General features: G+C 59.3%; 1 protein-coding gene across 3 annotated transcripts; it reads right to left on the bottom strand.

Moving 5' to 3' along the window:
* Positions 1-1,252: 1,252 nt before the first annotated feature.
* TSC22D3 (TSC22 domain family member 3) lies at positions 1,253-17,273 on the bottom strand. Of its 3 annotated transcripts, XM_066202489.1 has the most exons (4): positions 16,882-17,273; positions 4,070-4,210; positions 3,079-3,130; positions 1,253-2,517 (listed from the first exon to the last, which is right to left on the bottom strand). In XM_066202489.1, exons 1-4 carry the CDS (start codon positions 17,202-17,204, stop codon positions 2,272-2,274), a joined length of 762 nt encoding a protein of 253 aa, XP_066058586.1. In that variant the 5' UTR covers positions 17,205-17,273; the 3' UTR covers positions 1,253-2,271. The 3 variants fall into 3 exon arrangements, with proteins under 3 accessions (XP_066058586.1, XP_066058587.1, XP_066058588.1); XM_066202490.1 differs by lacking the exon at positions 4,070-4,210 and having other exon boundaries at positions 16,882-17,270; XM_066202491.1 differs by lacking the exons at positions 4,070-4,210; positions 16,882-17,273 and adding an exon at positions 3,418-3,605.
* Between the last annotated feature and the right edge of the window lie 548 nt (positions 17,274-17,821).

Below are 17,821 nucleotides of genomic sequence, written 5' to 3'. Positions count from 1 at the left end.
AGAGACTGGCAGAACTGGGAGTCTGCTCTGTGTGGCCCCCCCAGGCTGCTGCAGTGCCTGTGTGCACAAGGGATGTGTATGTCTATGGTAGAGGAACCTGAACCTGTTTATAAACACACAGGAAAAGTCATCAGACACACAGGGAAAGTCATCACACACATGTACTCACAAGCACATGTGTGTGCCCTTGCACTAGAGCACTTGCAGGGCTGCCTGCACAAGGCTGCTCTGGAGTCACTGTATTGGGACAGACTGAACAGGGAGGAGAAAGCCACCCAATAACGATTTCAAGCCCCTGTGGCCTGTGTTTTGCTGTTTACCCGGCGTTTCCAGGGTGCCAACCACCCCCAGCTCCACTGTGACTCACACAGGGCTGGGGCTGAACCGCCCTCACCACAGCAGAGCCATGAAACCGTGTGGAGCTGTGCTGTAGCACAGGGTATGGCCACCTACCTGCTCCCCTGGCCCCAGGCACTGCCAGCCCAAGGATGGCTCTGGATGGCCCAGGAGTTGTGTTCCCAGAAAACCCTGTGGGAGGATGCTGCACCTTGCTTCAAACATCCTGCCAGCCTGGGGCTCTGCACCAACACCTCTGGGGTTTAACCTGTAGTAGCCATCAGCAGCCCCAGAGATCGATGGTTTGAAGTCTTTTTGCCCTCCCTCATATACCCCATGGGGTTGAATCAAAAGCTGGCTGTGCCCTTGAACAGGGCTGGGGCATCCCCCAGCCCTGTCCAGCACCATTCAGTCCAGATGACCAATCTTCCTACTCTCATATCATGTTTTGAGATGGCCCAAAATGAAAAAAAAAAAAACACCAAAAAAACCAACCAAAAATATCAATGATGGCTGTAAGAACAAAACCACCAGAGGAAAAGCAGAGCTGGGAGTACGTACAGCTCCACACAGCCTGAGAAGAGCTTCCTTTCTGCTTGTGCCCCAAAGTCTGCCGTGCACAGGTGTGACAGAGGGGACAGAAACCTGCAGGTTCACTGCACTTTTCCCTACCACACATCCAGCCCCTGTGAAGGGGCTGCCTGCTCTCATCTCCAAAAATCCATCTTGGCTCAGCCAGGATCTTCTATGAGGAACTAAACCCCCTGCAAAGGTGGGGAGCTATCAAGTTTTCCCAGCTGGGGAACAGCACCAGCCCAGTATCCTCACCAGTCCCATTCCAGCAATTCCCAGCCTCTTCCCCAGTGCCATCACTCTCCCCCCTCTTCCCAGCTACAGACACAGCTTGGGGCACAGGTATATATAAAAAGTAGAGTTTATTGCCATTTCTATCTAGATTTACACAACAGTGTCACTGCTTCTGACATCAAAAGCAATGTCCCGTCACATCCCAGAGAATGGGCCTGGGACAGAGAGGAGCCCAGGAGCATGGGCTGGCTCCTCCACCCCAGTGGGTTGGAGCACAACCTGGCTTGTGGCTCTGCCCAGTGGTCAGTCCAGATCCTCCCAGCGCTGCCACATGGTTCTGTCAGGTGGGATGCTAGAGAGGAGTGAATCTGTCCCCTCCTTGGTGCCACTTGAAATAGTTGGCTGCCCAGTGACAGGTGCTCACCATTCCAGTCTGTCTTCGAATGCCCCAGCTGTTTAGATGGGCATGGCTGACCCAGAGTGGGCACTCCACAGCCTCAGAGGCACCTTTCGTGCACGTTTATACATAGATACAGCTACAGAAGATGCCCAAACTAACAAAACAAGCTTTTTTTCCTTGTAATCCCCACACTGCTGTGCGTTCAGCCATGGTCTACACTGCAGCCGCCACCCCTGGTGCTCCTCAGTCTGGGTCAGATTCCAGCAGGCTCCTGGCTGGGTGGCTTGCGGGACATATCTGCTTCGCTCACTAAACATCGATCTCCCTCCAATGCCAGGCTTTGCCAGTAAGAGAGACCACCCTGCGCAACGCAACCATGGCCTGAGGCTTGGCATGCGCTCCTTCCAACCGCAGGTTACCATCATAGTGCCAAAGACTGCCCAGCTCTGCTCTTCAGCAGAGCTTGAGACAGGTACCAGATCTCCTCCTGGCACCTGGTGGGCGGTTGGATGGGGAGGGGGGTTCAGCTGCCCCTGTCTTCCTTGCAGAAGAGCATCCTCATGAAGGAGACAGCCGCTGGCTCTGTAGGCTGGCCAGGGCTGCCCGAGGGGCACGGCTCAGTGCCAGGGTCTGGCAGCCCTTCGTGTGAGATGAAGGCGGAAACGATTTTGCAGGAGATTAAGTAGAAAGAGTTCTGTGGCTCTGTCCACCCCGAGGACAGAGCCACCTTACACCGCAGAGCCCCCGGAGTGCTGGGCCGGGGCAGCCACCCCGGGGCTCTGCTCCTCAGGGCACGGCACCTCTGCTGGGAGCCGGGACTGGAACTTCTCCAGCTGCTCAGGGCTGGCCAGGGTCTTCAGGAGGCTGTTCTCACGCTCCAGCTGGGAGTTTTTCTCCAACAGTTCCTTGATTTGCTCTTTCAGGACCTCCACCTCCTCCCGCACAGCATACATCAGATGATTTTTCACAAGATCCTGCAAAAGGCCACGGAAGAGACTGATCAATTGAGAGTAATTCCCTGGGTGTTGCTCTCTCCTGTTCCCAAGTGCTGGGGCAAGTGCCAAATGCTGCAGAAGCTTTTCCCAAGGACTACCCCTCCCCACTCCAACCTTGGAATCCTAGCCAGGGCTCGGTGCTCATCCAGCATAGCTCCCTCAGCTGCCATCTCTCTGCTCTCTTTGCATCCAGAAGCACTCTCCAGCCCCCTCCCGTGCCCTGGGATTTGGCGGGTCTGGAGTTCCTGAACACCCAAGGAACGCAGCTCGGGCAACCCCAGAAAGTCCCCCTCCATGTACACTACACCCTTCCTTCCTGCGCACTGCGAAGCAGCTGGAGCCAATGAGCTTCGCGGCAGTCGCAGACAAAGAACAGCTCTGCCTTTGCAGAGGGCTGGGGAGTGGGGATCCCCGTGGGCAGAGGGACTCCCCCGCCCTGGGCAGAGCACCCACCCGGGAGCGGGAAGTCCATCCCCGGGCATAGCACCCACGGAGTGATGGGGGAAGGTGCGGGGGAGAGGGCGCAGCGCTGCAGCTCACCATCGCCTGCTCGATCTTGTTGTCGATGGCCACCACGCTGGCTCCAGAGGCGCTGGAAGAGAGCGGAGAGGCCGAGGGTCAGCACCGAACATGTCCCTTCCACAGGGGTCCGTGCACCGCGACACCTCCCCCCCACCAGTGCATCGGAGCGTCCCCCCTCCACAAGGGAATTCCTGAATTCAGGCACCGGTCGCGTATGTCTTTCGCTCCCGGAGCAGCAATGCCCCCCCGCCTCATCAATGGGGTTTGCAGCGGCAACCCCGGGCACTGGGACGCCCATTCCCCCAGATCTCTGCGGCGAACGGCGGGGGCACCACGGCGCACCGGGGCTGCCCCTACCTGTTGTCGAGCTTCACGGAGACCACATCCCCCCCGAGCAGAGAGGAGAAGAAGGAGATGGAGAAGTTGTGGAGCTGGTAGACAGCCACCTCCATGGGGGACTGGTACATGCCGGTGCTCATGGCTGCGGGCGTAGCGACACACACTCGCACAGAAGGTGCACAACGCACTGCCAGGACCTGCCCACCGTCCCCACTTATATCGGCGGCGCCCGCCCTGCCGGGAGGGGCGAACGCGGCCGGGACCGCCCGCCGCCCGCAGCGCCGCGCGGGGGGCTGCGCCGGTACTGCCCGCCGCTGCTGCCCCTGGCTGCTGCCCCCGGTGCGGCACACTGGCCCCGGTACAGCCCCCGGTGCGGCACACTGCCCCCGGTACAGCCCCCGGTGCGGCACACTGGCCCCCGGTACTGCACCTCTCTGCAGCCCCTCCACCCCTTCCAGTTAAACCACAGCACGGCGCCGTCCCAGCGCAAGAAGCCCGCGTTTCAGCACTGTGCCCCCCCTAATCTGCACCCCCTCTCCACACCCCTCGTCTGTTGCACGCAGAGTCCTGACACCCCCACTACAACCCCCCATAGTCCACATGCCTCAACATCCTGTTCCTGTTCTCCTGGGCACCCAGGATGGGGGTTCGGTCGGGGGGACACACGCACCTGCTTGGGGGCTGGGAGAAGGGGTGAACTCGGTCTGCATTTGGAGATGCAGCCTGCAGGTCCCGTACAATGAGGCCCCGTGACTGTGAAGGGGAGGCAGGAGGGGAAGAGGAGCCATGGGCATTCAAAATAGAACCTGGGCTGAAAAATAGAAACGGGAATGAAAAACAGAAACCTGTTTTTCAACAGGTTGAAAACTTGGGCTGCCAAAAAAACCGGGGTGCATAACAGAAACGAGGGTGCAAACAAACAGAAACAGGAGTGATAACAGAAACGAGAGCGGAGAAACAACCTAGGCGTAAAAAACAACTCCAGCAGGGGAAACGAAAACCTGCGTGCAGTGCAAACCCGGGGTGCAAAACCAACTCAAGGTACAGAACACACCCGGAGGTTGCAGAACAACAACTGCGGAATGCAGAACAAACCCGGGGTACAGAACAACACCCCCGGAGTGCGAAACAGCCCCTGGATACAGAACAAAGTGGAGGTACAAAACGAACTCGGGGTACAGAGCAAAACAACCCCAGGGTGCAGAGCCGACCCGGTGTGCAGAACAAGAAATCTAGAGTGCAGAAAAATGACCTTGTGGTGCAGAACAAATTCGGGGTACAGAACACGCCCTGGGTGCAGAACAACAACCAAGGGATGCAGAGCAAATCTGGGGTCCAGAGCACTAAACACCATCACCCCTGGGTTGCAGAACAGCCCGGGAGTACAGAACAACAACAGCCTCGGGGAGCCGGACAAGGACCCCGGGGCGCCAAGACAGCCCCCAGCACAGGAACGCACCCTCGGCCACGGCGGCCCCGCCCACCGTTACATAACCCCGCACCGGGCGGGGGGCCCCCCCGCGGGCACGAGCGGCACTGCAGGGGCTGGGGCGGTGGTCCGCCTGTGTTTGTGTGGAGCGGCATCCCTGTGTGTGCACACGCGTGTGCAAGCCCCGGGGTCACGACGAGTCCTCCCCGCGCCCACAGAGCGATTTACACATAAAGCAAGTGAGTCTCCTCCGAGGAGTGGAAGCAGGGCCCCTAAAACGCCCCCAGCATCCCAGGGGCTGGGGTGGTACTGCCCACCCGGTGTTGCTCCCACTGCCCTTGGCCGCCCACTTGTCTCTGCCCTCTAGATCTGGATCTGGGGGAACTTTGCCCAGTGGTTGCCTGCTGCCCCTTTCCCCGGGAGCTCATCCTCTGCAGGGCATGTTGAGGCTGATGGTGGATGGCATAGTATCCAAGAAAGAGTTAGTGCCGGCAGGGCATGTGCACCCCAGTGATGCTGCAAAGGACACTGAGGGAGCAGAGTGGAACTTCTCCATCAGAAAGGGAAACTGAGGCACAGTGCAGCACAACTGCTGCTGGGTGCAAGACCTAGCCAGGCAGCTCTTCACAAATCGCAATTCCCTCCCAGGGCAGGGTGAGGATGCTGTGCTCTGTGAACCGCAGCCAGGCATACGTGGGTGCCCTGGGACATGCGGGTTTGATGTGGGGATGTGAGAAAGCATTTTCTCCCTGGTGGGCCCATCTGGGACCATCTGTGGGGGGGTTATGCACATCCCCCTGTGTCAGCACTAATCCAGCCCATGCAAAGCTGCTGTACAGGGGCTGAGCAGGGTGCTGGCACTGCAGAGAATAGGCAGGTGTCTGTCCCCCAAGCCCCGAGGCTGGCCTGTGATCCCCCCTCACCTACAGCAGGCCGTACTTACCAGTCCCTCCTTCTGAAGAGGCTCGGGGAGTATAGCGGCTGGAAGGCCATGCCACCCTGTGACTCGTTCCAGCCCCTCTGTTTCTAGCAGCGATGCTGGCTCTGCCTGTGGCTGCGTCCCCCCAGTTTGCAATGGCAGAGACAGCCTGGGTGTTGGCTACATCCAGGGGCTCCAGCCACAGGGTAAACACGCTGGGAGATGACCTCAGCTGCATTCAATTGGACCTTTCAAGTCCAATGGCTGGTGTGCCATCCCGAGCTGCGAGCTGCGGGGGTGCCCCCCTCCCTGGGGAGATGAAAGGCCTCTGTGTGCACTTGTCCCCAGAGTGGCTGGTGGTGGGCTTGGTGGCAGCCCCTGGGACACAGCTTTGTCCCTTTGCTGGGACAAGTCCAGACTATTCACAGCAGGGTTCCCTTGACTGAGTTTGCTACTGCAGCTCATGAAGCATGCTGGTTTTACTGTGGAGAAGACAGGAGAGATGGGAGAGCATTTTCTCCCACGGTTGTGCCATCTCCTGTCTTCTGCAGAGAGATGTCAGCAGCAGGGAGATGGGGTGAGTGGACCCCAGCCCTGGCAGCTGTGCCTGTTTTCCCACCTCCTGTGATATGCCCCAAGCCCCCCCCCCCACCCAGTCCTGGCTCAGCCTCCTTCCCAAAGGAGGCCCTAAATCATTAGTGGCTCCAGAACTGACAGACCAGAGACTGGCTGGTGGTCCTTGTCTCACAGCTTGACGTTCCTGGTCCCTGCCTGGTTCCTTTTTGATGCAGCACTCAGGCACCAAGGACTGAGGGAAAAAAATAATTATTTCTGCAGCTGCTGGAGCGAAGCTGGAAAATGCTTTGGGGGGAGATTGCTTCAGCTCTGCCACCTCTAATATTTTTCCCATGGAGCTGGGACTATTGCAAGAATAAGCCAGAGTAAGTCACTGATTTCCCTGCAGTCCTCCTGAGTCTTTCCACCCAGCCCTGCCCACATCACTGCTCAGGGCATGGGCTCCTCACTCAGGTTGAGCAGAATGCTGTCGGCCTTCAAGAGGCCCCAGGGAGGGATGCTCTGGAGGGATGAAGAAGCAGAAGTTTCTTTCCTGGCATTCAGTAAATGAGGGATCCCTGTGCAGCCGGTGGCCAGGGCAGGTCAGGCTGGGCACGGGCCTGCAGCCCCCCTCCCAGTCCCACACTTCACGTGGAGGCAGGGCTCCAGAACGTCTCGTGGGGTGCACACAACCACAGCACACCTTGCAGCCCCTACAGGCAAGTCCTGCCTGCACATGTGCGAGCACACACAGCACACTCACACGCCCATGCCCCCTGCATGCACATGTGTGTTTGCAGCCCACACACACATATGCTTTGCGCACAGGAGCGCACCACGCACATGCACATGCACATTGGTGTGCCCTGCTCACACACACGTGCAAGCACATTAGTTTAGTACCTGGAGCTGATGATCTTGAGGTCTTTTCTGACCTGGATGTCTCTGTGACCCGGTGACACACAGTTTGTGTGCCAAACAAATGCTGTTGCTCTGCTTGCAGATGCACGAGTGATGCTGGCACCCCCTGCGCATGCAGCCCTGACTAACAGCTGATGCACAGCCCTGCCTGCACACCTGTGCCAGCAGCACGGCACAGGGCAGCTCCACATGCTCCTGCATAGTGGGAGGGCACCCCAATGTTTGGGTGTCACCTGCAGCCCTGCTGGCACCTCCACAGTGGGAGCAGCAGCTCCCAGCTCTGCTGGATTCTGCTTTGTGCCAGCTCTCCCCAGGAGCCTCTCTGAGCTGCCCCAATGCCCCCACAGCAGCAGAGTCCTACACTGGGCTCCAGCTGCACCCCAAATGGTGGGAGGGCCATTTCCTAGCACACCACAGCCCTGGCCTTGCCAGGTTGCTTGCAGCCTCCTCCTCTTCCACCACCTGCTCCGGCTTCTCCAAGTGGAGCAGGGTGGGCAACACACCACCTTGCTCTTCCTGAAGAGCAGGTTGCCAAGGACTCACTGTTACCCTATGGCACCAGAGCGCTTGGAGCAGTTACCCTATGGCGTCACTGATGGGCACTTGGAGCAGGCTGGGCAATAGAGGCCAGTGCCCTGCATCCCCGAGGCAGCAGCATGGCATCTCCTGTATCTACACACAGTGACAGGAGGTTCATCAGGCTGGGCCCAGCTCGTGCCTGTGGTTATTTTGGTAACAGCGACAGCAGCTGCAATACAGGGTAATTGTAACACTAATTGTTGTGCTCTCTGAGGAAAAAAAAAAAAGCACCCGCGGTTGTCATCGAGGAGTGAGGAGAGGTGGTGACACCAGTCAATGATGATATCACCCCAGCAGTGGCCTTGCAGGACACCCCAAAGCTGCCAGCAGCCCCTCAGCCCTTATACAGCCTGTGCCTCAGCCCAGAAGATGCCAGCCCCCCTACTGGCTGACATTAAGTGACAACCTCCTCCTCAGCAATGGGACTTGCAGTTCTGCAGCCACCACAGGGCTCTGCCAGGCTGGAGCAAGGGGTGATGTGGAGCAGAACAGGGGGATTATCTCTTGCTGCCTGACATCCCACACCTGCACAGTACTGTGGGTCATGGGACATGCCCTTTCCCCACAGCTCCAGGGAAAAGACGTGGTTTTTGTACTGAGCCCTGTATGTTGGACCTGCTCCAGGCACTGCAGTGCCACACACCAAGGGATGCTCCTGTTCCAGTAGTGGCCAATGGAACCAGAGGGGTGGTTGGGGCTTCAGGAGCAGCCCTGGCTCCCCAGACTTGGCTCTCCTCCTGCTCCAGGCTGTGTTTATGGTTCTGTGGCAGTTTTCCTGGCTTGCTCTCTCCCAAGGACTCAGCTCAATGGGAGAAAGGCCCTTCAGAGGGTCTGAGGCGTGGGAAATGTTTGTAGCCTGGCCTCAGAGACATTGGAGAGCAAACTGGGAAAGGCGCAGAGCCAAGGCTGCCCAGGCTGCTCTGCAGAGCCAGGTCTCCTGCTCCAAGGGTCAGAACAGAGTGGGAGAGGAAAAGCTACTGCTTGCAAACACAGCTAAGAAAACTCTGCCTGTCACAGCTCAAAATCCTGCAACTGTGGTGGTACCAGCCAAGGGACTGGGAATGCCTGCACCAGGACATCCTACCCATGCCCTGCAGGAACAGAGGGAGGTGTGGCTGGGGACATTGGCGATGGCTGGGGCCTGTGGGAGCCTATGGCAGGAAGGGCTGTGGGACAGTGCTGAGGAGCTCCAGGTCTTGACCAGCAGCTCTGTCCTGGTTCTGGGAAAGGAGAGGTAATGCTAGGGGCTGCCCAGGGGTAAACAGGTGGCTGAGACATCTGCCATGCCAATCCCAGGATCCTGAACAGCAACTGCCTGCCCTATGGCACTGGCGTGGGGCTGTTGTGCTGGTCCCAAGGGCTGTGGGCCGAGCACTGCCAAACCACACCTGTTGTCCAGATCTTAATTTCCTCCTCCTGGAGATTCCCTGGCTGAGCTGCTCCCTGAGGCCTGGCAGTACCCCCTAGCACAGCTGGTGCCTTCCAGGAGCTGTGTGGGACATGCAGAAGCCCCATGCAACCAGGAGCCCTTTGACATGGGCCCAGATCATGCCCATCAGCCCCCTTAGAGAGGTCATAAATCCCCCAACCCAGGACATGTGCTGCTCCTGAACAGTGGGTAACCACTCCTGGGCACTCCTGAATGTGCCTAGGTAGGGATGCACCCCCTGCCTGCAGAGCTGGTGCTACTGGCCTCGCCTGGTCCCAATCCCAAGAGTCATGTGTGGCCCACACAGAGGTAGTAGTCCCTGCCATGCTGGGGAAGCCCAGGGAGTGTTTCAGTGAGGGAAGGCTGGAGGGGAACCTACCCTTGGGAAGGCTGACAGGGAACATGTCCTCCTTCCCTTCATGCCCGGTGGAGGCAGAATTAGCTCTGTGGCCACGGGCAGGGGACAGAGGTGACACACCCCACCAGGCAGCAGGCATGGGCAGGGATTGTGGTGTGGAGATTTCTCCAAGCTGTCAGGCTGAAGGCAGTGTGAGGTGGTGGAGGGAGCCCTGGTAGGCTCCTGTGTCCAGCTGTGGGGCTGACTGCTTCCTCTGATAAAGGTACTTGGCTGTACTCCCAGTTCTGTTTTTTTCTAGCATGCAAGTGCACACCCTCGAGCCAGCCTGCTGAGAACTGCAATTTTTCTTTAACTTTGTCACCAGACCCTCTTCTTCCTCCTCTGCCCCTAGCAGCAGTTGCTCCCAGCAGTAGTGTGAGAAGGGGAGGTCAGAGAGGACCCAGTTCCAGCCAAGCCCTTCTCACCATGCTGGAAACCCCCAGAGTCACAGCTTCCCTAGGCATGCTGGCATAGGAGAGGAAGAGACAAAAAAGCTCATTGAGTTGTTACCAGCCCTGGATCATGTGGCCAAACATCCCATCTTGCTGGTGTTTGTCAACACCAGCCCCATGCTGCCGCCAACCCAGAGCGGGCACCATGGTGGGTGCCCTGCCAGGGGCTGTGGGGCACCCTTGCACCTCACTGCTCCCCACAAAGGGTCCCACAGCTGCCAAATGCTGAGGTGAGAGTGTCAGGTATGGCACATCCCAGTGAAAACCCTACAGCTTTCTCTGAGCATCGTGCCTGGCTGTTGGGGCAATGCAGTTAACCCCCACCATACTACCTGCTCCCATGGACCAGGAATGCCCAGCCCAAACGAGGATGGCAGGCTGAACCCTTGGCAGAGCTTTAATCCACATATCTGTCTCTAAAGCAAAGTGTTTCACACCCACAGGCCGGGACTGGAGTCCTGTCATTGAACTCGGTGTTATCGCCTCCTGGTTACCCGTGCCCTGCCCCGGCGCTCCTGCCAGCTATGGCTCTGAACTCCAGAACTGTCCTTGCTTCTTAGCTTATTGTGTTATCCTGGACAGCCCCAGCTGGATCACCCCCAGATCCTGACTGCCCTTTTCTGGTCCAGTTTCAGGGGAGTGGGGATAGAGCATAGGTGCTTGCAACACTGAAGGGACCTCGCGCAGCAACAGGGCTACATGGGGCCCTCGCACCCCACAGCAGGTGGGCAGGGGGCTGCCAGCCTGGGTTCTGCTTCCCCCAACCCCTCACTCAGCTTTGCAGGGTTCCCCAGCCTGAGAGAGGACCCCAAAGTAGGGCCTCTGGCATCCTCCAAAAACAATCCTAGGTCCCTTTTTGGGCAGGAGCGGGCTCTCCGGAGCCCTGCTGGGTGCTGGCAGCTGCTGCCCTGCGGCGTGCGGGAGTGCCCGCTCGCTAATTGGGAGGCAGCTCATTATGTAATGAGGACGGAGGCAGGAGAGCTTTGAGAGCTGCGCAGCGCACTCCACGCTACCCGAATCTGCTCTTCTAGCCCAGAATAAGGCCTGTTTATGGAACCGCTCAGGCTCCTTCTACAGGTGCTGGAGCCTGGTGCTCTCCTGCCTGGCCCAATTCTTGTGGGGAGCCCCAGCAGCCCCACAATATCCAAGGGACAGCTGGACCCTGTTGGGGGTGCAAAGCCCAGACAGACCTGACCCGGTGGGGGCGGGGGGCAGAGGAGTTGTGCTCGGCTGGTGCATAAGCCAGCACCCGTAAGAAGTCAGGCAAGGACATGTAGCAGCAGAGCCGGTTATTAATACCCCGCCTGGCCTTTGCAAGGAATCCCGGGCATTTCAAATCAGAGACCTTCGCTGAAACCCTGCCGTCACTGACATTTCAGAACAATAACAATGTGAAAGACAATCAGCTGCTGGCAGGATGTATACCTGTGGTGCTGCCGTGACTCTCTGTGCGCCTGACCCCAGCAGCCAGCCCTCACCTTGTTTGTGCCAACCCTTGGGGACAACCTGAGACCATCCATCCCCTGCTTCCAAACCACCCGGAGCAGTCCTGCTCCTTTTCACTGGCATATCACTGTGATGGTCTCACTTAAGGACATGGAAATGTCTTGTCCTGCCCCATGGCATCTGCCACCCTCTGCCAATCCGGATAGGGCTGCCATCCCCAGGGAATTGCAGGTAGGGGGTGGCAAGGACTGGATCCTACCCTGATCCTGGAGTCTGGAGGGCCCGGAGTTTCTTCTCTGCCACCAGAGTTGTTCTGCAGCAAAAGCCCCCTCAAATATATATATAACTCAGCACTCAGAGGACGATCTCCTGTCCCAAAGCCAGCCATATGCAGCACCTGGATAAATATAACTCAGAGCTCGTTTGCAAAGCATCGGAATGGGCTATGAGACTCTCTTGCCTCTCCAGCCCTCTTCCCCTGACACACACCCTGGGCTAAAGTTGGAAATTATGATCTCAGAAGTCCTTTCCAACCTTAATGGGTTCTGTAATTCTCTGCCCTCTACCAACAGGGTCGCAGTGCTTCCCAGGGGCAGGATCCACCTGGAGCCTCACTGGCCTTGGCACTCCACATAAAGCATACAGGCCCATGCACGGTCACATTCCCTGGGCACACATACAACTTCCAGGCTCTGACAACATATATCCCAAGCCTTTCCAAGCCCTTTGGTCCCATGCAAGTCACGGTGCTCCCCCAAAGTGCAGAGCCAGCTTTAACCCTCTTTGTGCTGGGCAGTGGTCAAGGGGGTGGTGTTGGGTCCCAGCAGAGACCATCCAGGATCAGGCCATGTCTCACCAGGAAGGGATAATGTGATGCTGGAGGAAGGGGGCATGATGCTGGAATCAGGGTAGACCCCTGCAGACTCCTTTAGCTCCAACCTCTTCCATATCTTTACAGTTCAAAGCCAGAAAAAAATTCTGACCAGCCTTTTCCCCAGAGGGCCATGCTGTCATCCCTGCCTGACCTTGGGGCACCTACTTCTGCCTGTGCAGAGCCAAGCGCCTGCCTTAGCAGATGGGCAGTGCTGGAGAATCACCAGAGAACCAAGATGACAGACTCCTGAGAACCTGATGTTGGCATCACCAGACTGGCTTAGCTGTGCCAGCCCCCTTGGCCATAGCCTTGTGGTCAGGGGCAAATGGTTCCCTCCCAAGGGGCTGGAGGGGCTGAGCAGAGCTCTCCTGTGCTTCAGAGAATGTTAAGAATATCCTTCTGGAGGGAGCTGGGTCTTGCAGGAGCAGGCAGGGACAGGCATGGTTCATGGTGTGGCACATGCTGCTTCCAGCCCTGCCAAGCCATGCCAACCCAGTGTGCTGTGGCAGAGCCCCTGTGAGCCTGGTCTGCTAGGACATGGGCCCCAAGTCTGCTGGGTCATGGGCTGGGGGTCCCAAGGTGTTGGGATGCCTGTGATGAAGACAACAGCAGGCTGAGCCAGCTGCCTGCTTGACATCTTCCCAAGGGTAAGAGGATTTGGGTATACCAAGGTGAGCACCTCCCAGAAGTACAAGCTACTCCTGTCACTGAAACAAAATCTCCCCAGCACCTTGGTGGTGTGCAGGGCTTGCAACCAACACTGCAGGCCACAGGTCAGGCCATATGCAGCTCTGTCTTGAGGGAACAAAGGAAAGAAATCCCTGGTGCATGATTCTGGAGGGTGGGGGTCTCCTAGCCCCCTCCAAGGCAGAGCTGTCTCAGGGCCAGAACAAGGCGAGTAGGACAGCTCAGTCCCACACCCACACCTCTCTCACGTTCACTCATGGCCCCTCTCCCCATCAATGTGTCCTTGTTGCTCCAGCCCACTCGACCAGCTGGAATGCTTGCCCTGGCCCTGCTGCCCCGGGATGCCCTTTATGGCCTGGCTCCTCTCCTCCTGCATTGCTGCAGCAAAGTGACACCCAACAGACAGGAACAAGTGGTGCTGTGACACAAATGCCACCCTGGTACTGCTGCCCTGACAGCTCTTGCTTGCTGGCCCGACCTTTCAGTGGGAAAGGCAGTGCTGCCCTGCTTTGCCCAAATTCATGCTTCTCCCAGCCCCTCACGCAGAGCTTCCCTGCCTCCCTGTGACTTCTGTGGCTTGCCCAGGCCTGGGAGAAAGTGGCCCTGAACTTCTTTCATGACTCAGACCAAAGGATGGAGTAGCAGGTCTGACAGTGCCTGCAGATGATCTGGCTATGCAGAGGGGTCCCCCCTCACAGCTCAGAGCAGGATGGGCCCAGGCTGGCCAGGCTGCCAGGTGTTGCCCAGGAGAGGCTGGGCAGAAGTGCTGGCATGGCTGGCTTATGTAGGCAAGCAGGCTGGCATGTACCTCCTCTCCCCACTCAGAGCCAGGCAGGTCCCACTTGGATCACATGCTAGTGCACACCTGGGGTGCTGCTTCCCCTGCAGTGCTGACCTCCTCCCACCCACTGGCTCTGCTCAGCCCCCTGGCCCAGGGAAAAGTGCCACAAGGCCATGCGCCTGCTCTCCCTGACCTACACTCAACTGAGCTTGTGTCTGGCTCTGGGATAACGCTGGCATTACAGAGGGATGGCAAAGACCTTTCTGCCCACTTCATTGGTACCTGCAGGGAGAAGATGTGCCCAGCCAGGGTGGTGGCAGCTGTCCTCCCTATACCTGGTGCTTCCATGTGAGCTTGGTCCCTTGGCACTGCTGAGACTTCCCTGGAAAGCAGTTTGTGATGTCCTGTGTGAGGACATAGTGGGGAGACGCCCTTTCTGTACAGGATCCCATGGACTCCTGGAAACGCAGGGCTTTCTGCAGGAGCATGAGCCCTGGAAGCATTTGGGCCAGAGCATGCCTTCCTTGTGCATCCCTAACAACATCCTTGCTGTGAGCAAAGGGTATGGAGAGCCTGGCAGGGACCACCCAGCCAAAGAAACCCAGAGGCAGGTTGGACATGCTGAAAATATGTGTTGTCTGAGAAGCCCAGCACTGATATGACCCTCCAGCCAGCCCCAGAGCCAGACTCAGCTCTGGGTTTAGGATCTTAGGGATCCCTTGCTGTCCTGGATGTCAGCCACACACAAGGATCCACACAAGTTTCCCCCACTCCTGTGTTGCTGTAGGAGCACATCAGCCAGAACAATGGGCATCAAATGGTTTGGGTTCCCTGGTACAAGCAGCAGGATGTCCTTATCAAGCATGTTATCGGGGTGTTCCTCTGGCACCCACAATCCTCTGCTGTGTATGCTATCTCCTTTTGGATGTGTTGGCTCATTCCCCAGAAGGAGAAAGTTCAGGCTGGAGCAAAACAACTGCAAACACAGGTGTGGGCTCACCTGACTCCAGGGCCTTGGGGCCGTGCACCCAGCTCCCCCATGCTGTGCCACCTAAGGGTGACAGGGGATCACCCAGGCAGCCTCCAGACCAAGGTGCCTGGACACTGGGTGTGATAGAGAGACATAGATTTGCACCACACCATAGCACAGCCTGTCACAAATACAACGCACAGAGCATCTTGAGACACATCACACAACAGGGCATGGAAGGCAGGCAGGAAGGAATGCTAAGAGACACTGGCAGGGAGAAATCCTTGTCCCCTGGCATCTCTGCTCACTCCCTACCTCACCAGGAGCACCACAGGTCCTGCTTCAGCAGGGATGAGTTCAAAAGCAGCCTGCTATGCCCATACCAGTGGCCTCTGGCCCAAAGGCACTGTCACTGACTGCCCGAGCGAGCAGCCCTGGTGCTTGGCTCCGACCCCAGCCCTGGCAGCCCATGCTGGGGACAGTGTCTCACTTTCCCGTTCACCCACGCTACCAAGTTGCTGCAGCCTCCCAGGGAGGAGGGGAGCCTCTTGCTCCAGTTCCTTCTCAGCTGGGTAGGTTCACTGCTCCCCATACGGGCCAGGTACCGGCACCTTGGCGGGTGTCCCAACTCCTCCTTTCCTACCTGAGCGGCAGCTCGGCGTTATGTAAGTGCAGGAAGAGCGTCTCCGCCAAGGCCGGCTCGAGGCAGCAGCCTCTCGGCGTCAGACGCTGCTGGGCGAGGAGGCGGGCGTGCGCCGGGGTGGCTCACACGCGTGGGACAGCCACGTGTGAGCCCACCTGCCTGCCGCTCCGCGCACAGCCCAGGAGCATGCCCACGGCGCGTGTGCATGTAGGGTGGGAAGGGGATGGTGAGGTGTCTCTGAATGCGTGCTGCTCTCCCTGCACATTACCCACCCACGGTGGAGCAGCAAGCTCCAGAGCTGCTGCCTGCCGTGCCAGCCAGGCAGACATCCGTACCTGACACACTGGTGGGCCACAGATCCCCTCAGGTGGATGTGTCCCATCTGCTGAAAACACTGGGAGCCTCAGGCACCTGTGGGACTACTGGCGCAGTTCGGCTCTTCCAGGCCGAACTGGGGAGACCCAGACCCCCATACAAACTGCTCCCCCACAGGATGTCACCAGCTCTCTCTGTCACCAGAGCCAGCCCCACACAGCGCCAGTGCAGGACCTGAGACAGCTCTGTCCACTCCTTGCCTCTGGGGTTCACCTCATCAGGGCTGGGGAGCTTGCAGAGTGGTAGCCCCTGCGACCTCCTGTTCAGTCTCCTCTGTCCTCACTGCTAGAGGCGGGAGCAGGGCTGACCTGTCTCCTCAGTCTGCCAGGGAATGGATGGGAGCAGCCCCCAGCATGTATGGCTGTGGGGGCACAGGGAGCCTGCCCTGAGCAGCCCCGACACCAGTTTGGACTGGGCAGAGCTGTGTTCCAGGGACGAGAAGTACCACCCTGGGCCAAACCTGTGTCCACCTTGAGGAGGGCCAGGGGAGCTGTCGAAAGGGCAGGAGCTGGCACTGGCACTCTTGGGTTCCCTACCCAGGCTCTCAGTGACGCTCAAGATGGCTTTCGAGGCAGCACAGCTGCTTTCCAAGGAACCTGCTCTGCACTCCATGGAGGATGGGGCTGATGCCTGCCTGTAGCTGGACACTATCCATGCCCCTGCGGGCACTGTCTGTGTGGACAGAGGTAGCCAGGGAGATGAGCACAGAGGCCAGCGGCCAAGACACACAGCTGGGGGCTGTTGTCACTGCCCGGCAGACACAGGGCACCCACAAGGTGGGCACGGCGGGCATGGTGGAGCAGAGCCACCCGGACCCGCACCCAGGGATGGGCTGGCACCATGTATGGACTCCGTGCCAAACGCGGCCTCTCCCCACTCAGATCCCACCGCCGCTGACATCCCCCAGCCCCGGAGTCACACAAGTCCCCCTCTCTTGCCAGCCCCACACCGCTGCCACCTCCGAATCCGCTGCCCCGGGGCGGCCGGCCCCCGGCAGCTCCCAGGCTCCCGGCGGTGACACTCACCTATGAAAGAGGAGGAGGATGGAGAGCAGGGTCTGATCGATGTTCCTGTTGCAGATGCCCTGGTTGAAGAGGTAGCAGGGGTCCCGCACCACGGGCTCCAGCGAGTCTTGACGCATGATGGAGCTCAGCTTGTCGGTGTTGAGGTTCTGTTGGACCAACTGCTCCCGCAGCTGCCGGAAGCTGCTCACGGTGGGACTGCCCGGGTTGTTGTTCTCGCCCCCGGCCCCCTCCTCCAGCACGCTCCGGTTGGCCAGGTCCAGACAGCAGCTGCAGCAGTCCAGCCCCACGGGCGACCGGCACTCTTCCGCGGGCGACGAGGACATCCCGGGTGTCCCCGCGCCTGGCCACGGTGGCGCCGCTGGGGCCGCTCCCGGGGCCGCGGAGGGCGAGCGGCTGCAGGACGCGCCCGGTGTCGAGCGCCGCGAGCGGCCCCCGCCCGCCCCGGTCCCGTTCAGCCCGCCCCTGCCCCGCCTCGCCCTTCCCCAGCTCCGCCCCCCCGGCCCCGTTCCGCGCACCCGGGCCCCGGCCCCGCCCCGGTTCCGCCCGGGCCCCGCGCATCCTGCCTCTGCTCCTCTCCTCGCCGGTCCGGCCCGGTGCCGCTCCGCCCCGGCCCGGCCCCTCTCTGCCCGCCCAGCGCCCCTCCACCCCAAGCAGCCGTTCCCCGGCAGCGCCCCGGGCAGCTTGGCTCCGGGCGAAGTTGCCGAGTTGTAGCATGGGGTGACGTGGGGTGACAAAGGGCCACGGTGCCCCCTTTCCCGGTGGGGACCCTCGCCCCGCTCTGTGCTTTCCAGGGGTGGCGTGGGGGCTCAGGAGGCTGGCTCTGCCCGCAGCATCACTCCCTGAAGGATTGGCGCGGGCAGCCCGCGTGGCTCCGGAGATGGGGCAGGAAAGAGGAAAAAGGGGATGAAAGGCCCCAGGATGGGGGGAAAATCCAGAATGG

Source organism: Chamaea fasciata, unplaced genomic scaffold (assembly GCF_029207755.1).
Source record: "Chamaea fasciata isolate MVZ Bird 193981 ecotype frontalis unplaced genomic scaffold, bChaFas1.0.hap1 SCAF_22, whole genome shotgun sequence".
In the NCBI taxonomy this organism is placed as follows: domain Eukaryota; kingdom Metazoa; phylum Chordata; class Aves; order Passeriformes; family Sylviidae; genus Chamaea; species Chamaea fasciata.
This window is presented reverse-complemented; position numbering and strand designations above follow the sequence as displayed.

Excerpts from the sequence above, each read along its gene's own strand:
- TSC22D3 (XM_066202489.1), bottom strand. The coding sequence starts at position 17,204 with ATGTCCTCGTCGCCCGCGGAAGAGTGCCGGTCGCCCGTGGGGCTGGAC. Across the intron at positions 3,131-4,069 it reads TTCTCCCAGCCCCCAAGCAG|CGCCTCTGGAGCCAGCGTGG; the intron begins GTGCGTGTGTCC and ends GCTCTCTTCCAG. Across the intron at positions 2,518-3,078 it reads ACAAGATCGAGCAGGCGATG|GATCTTGTGAAAAATCATCT; the intron begins GTGAGCTGCAGC and ends GGCCTTTTGCAG.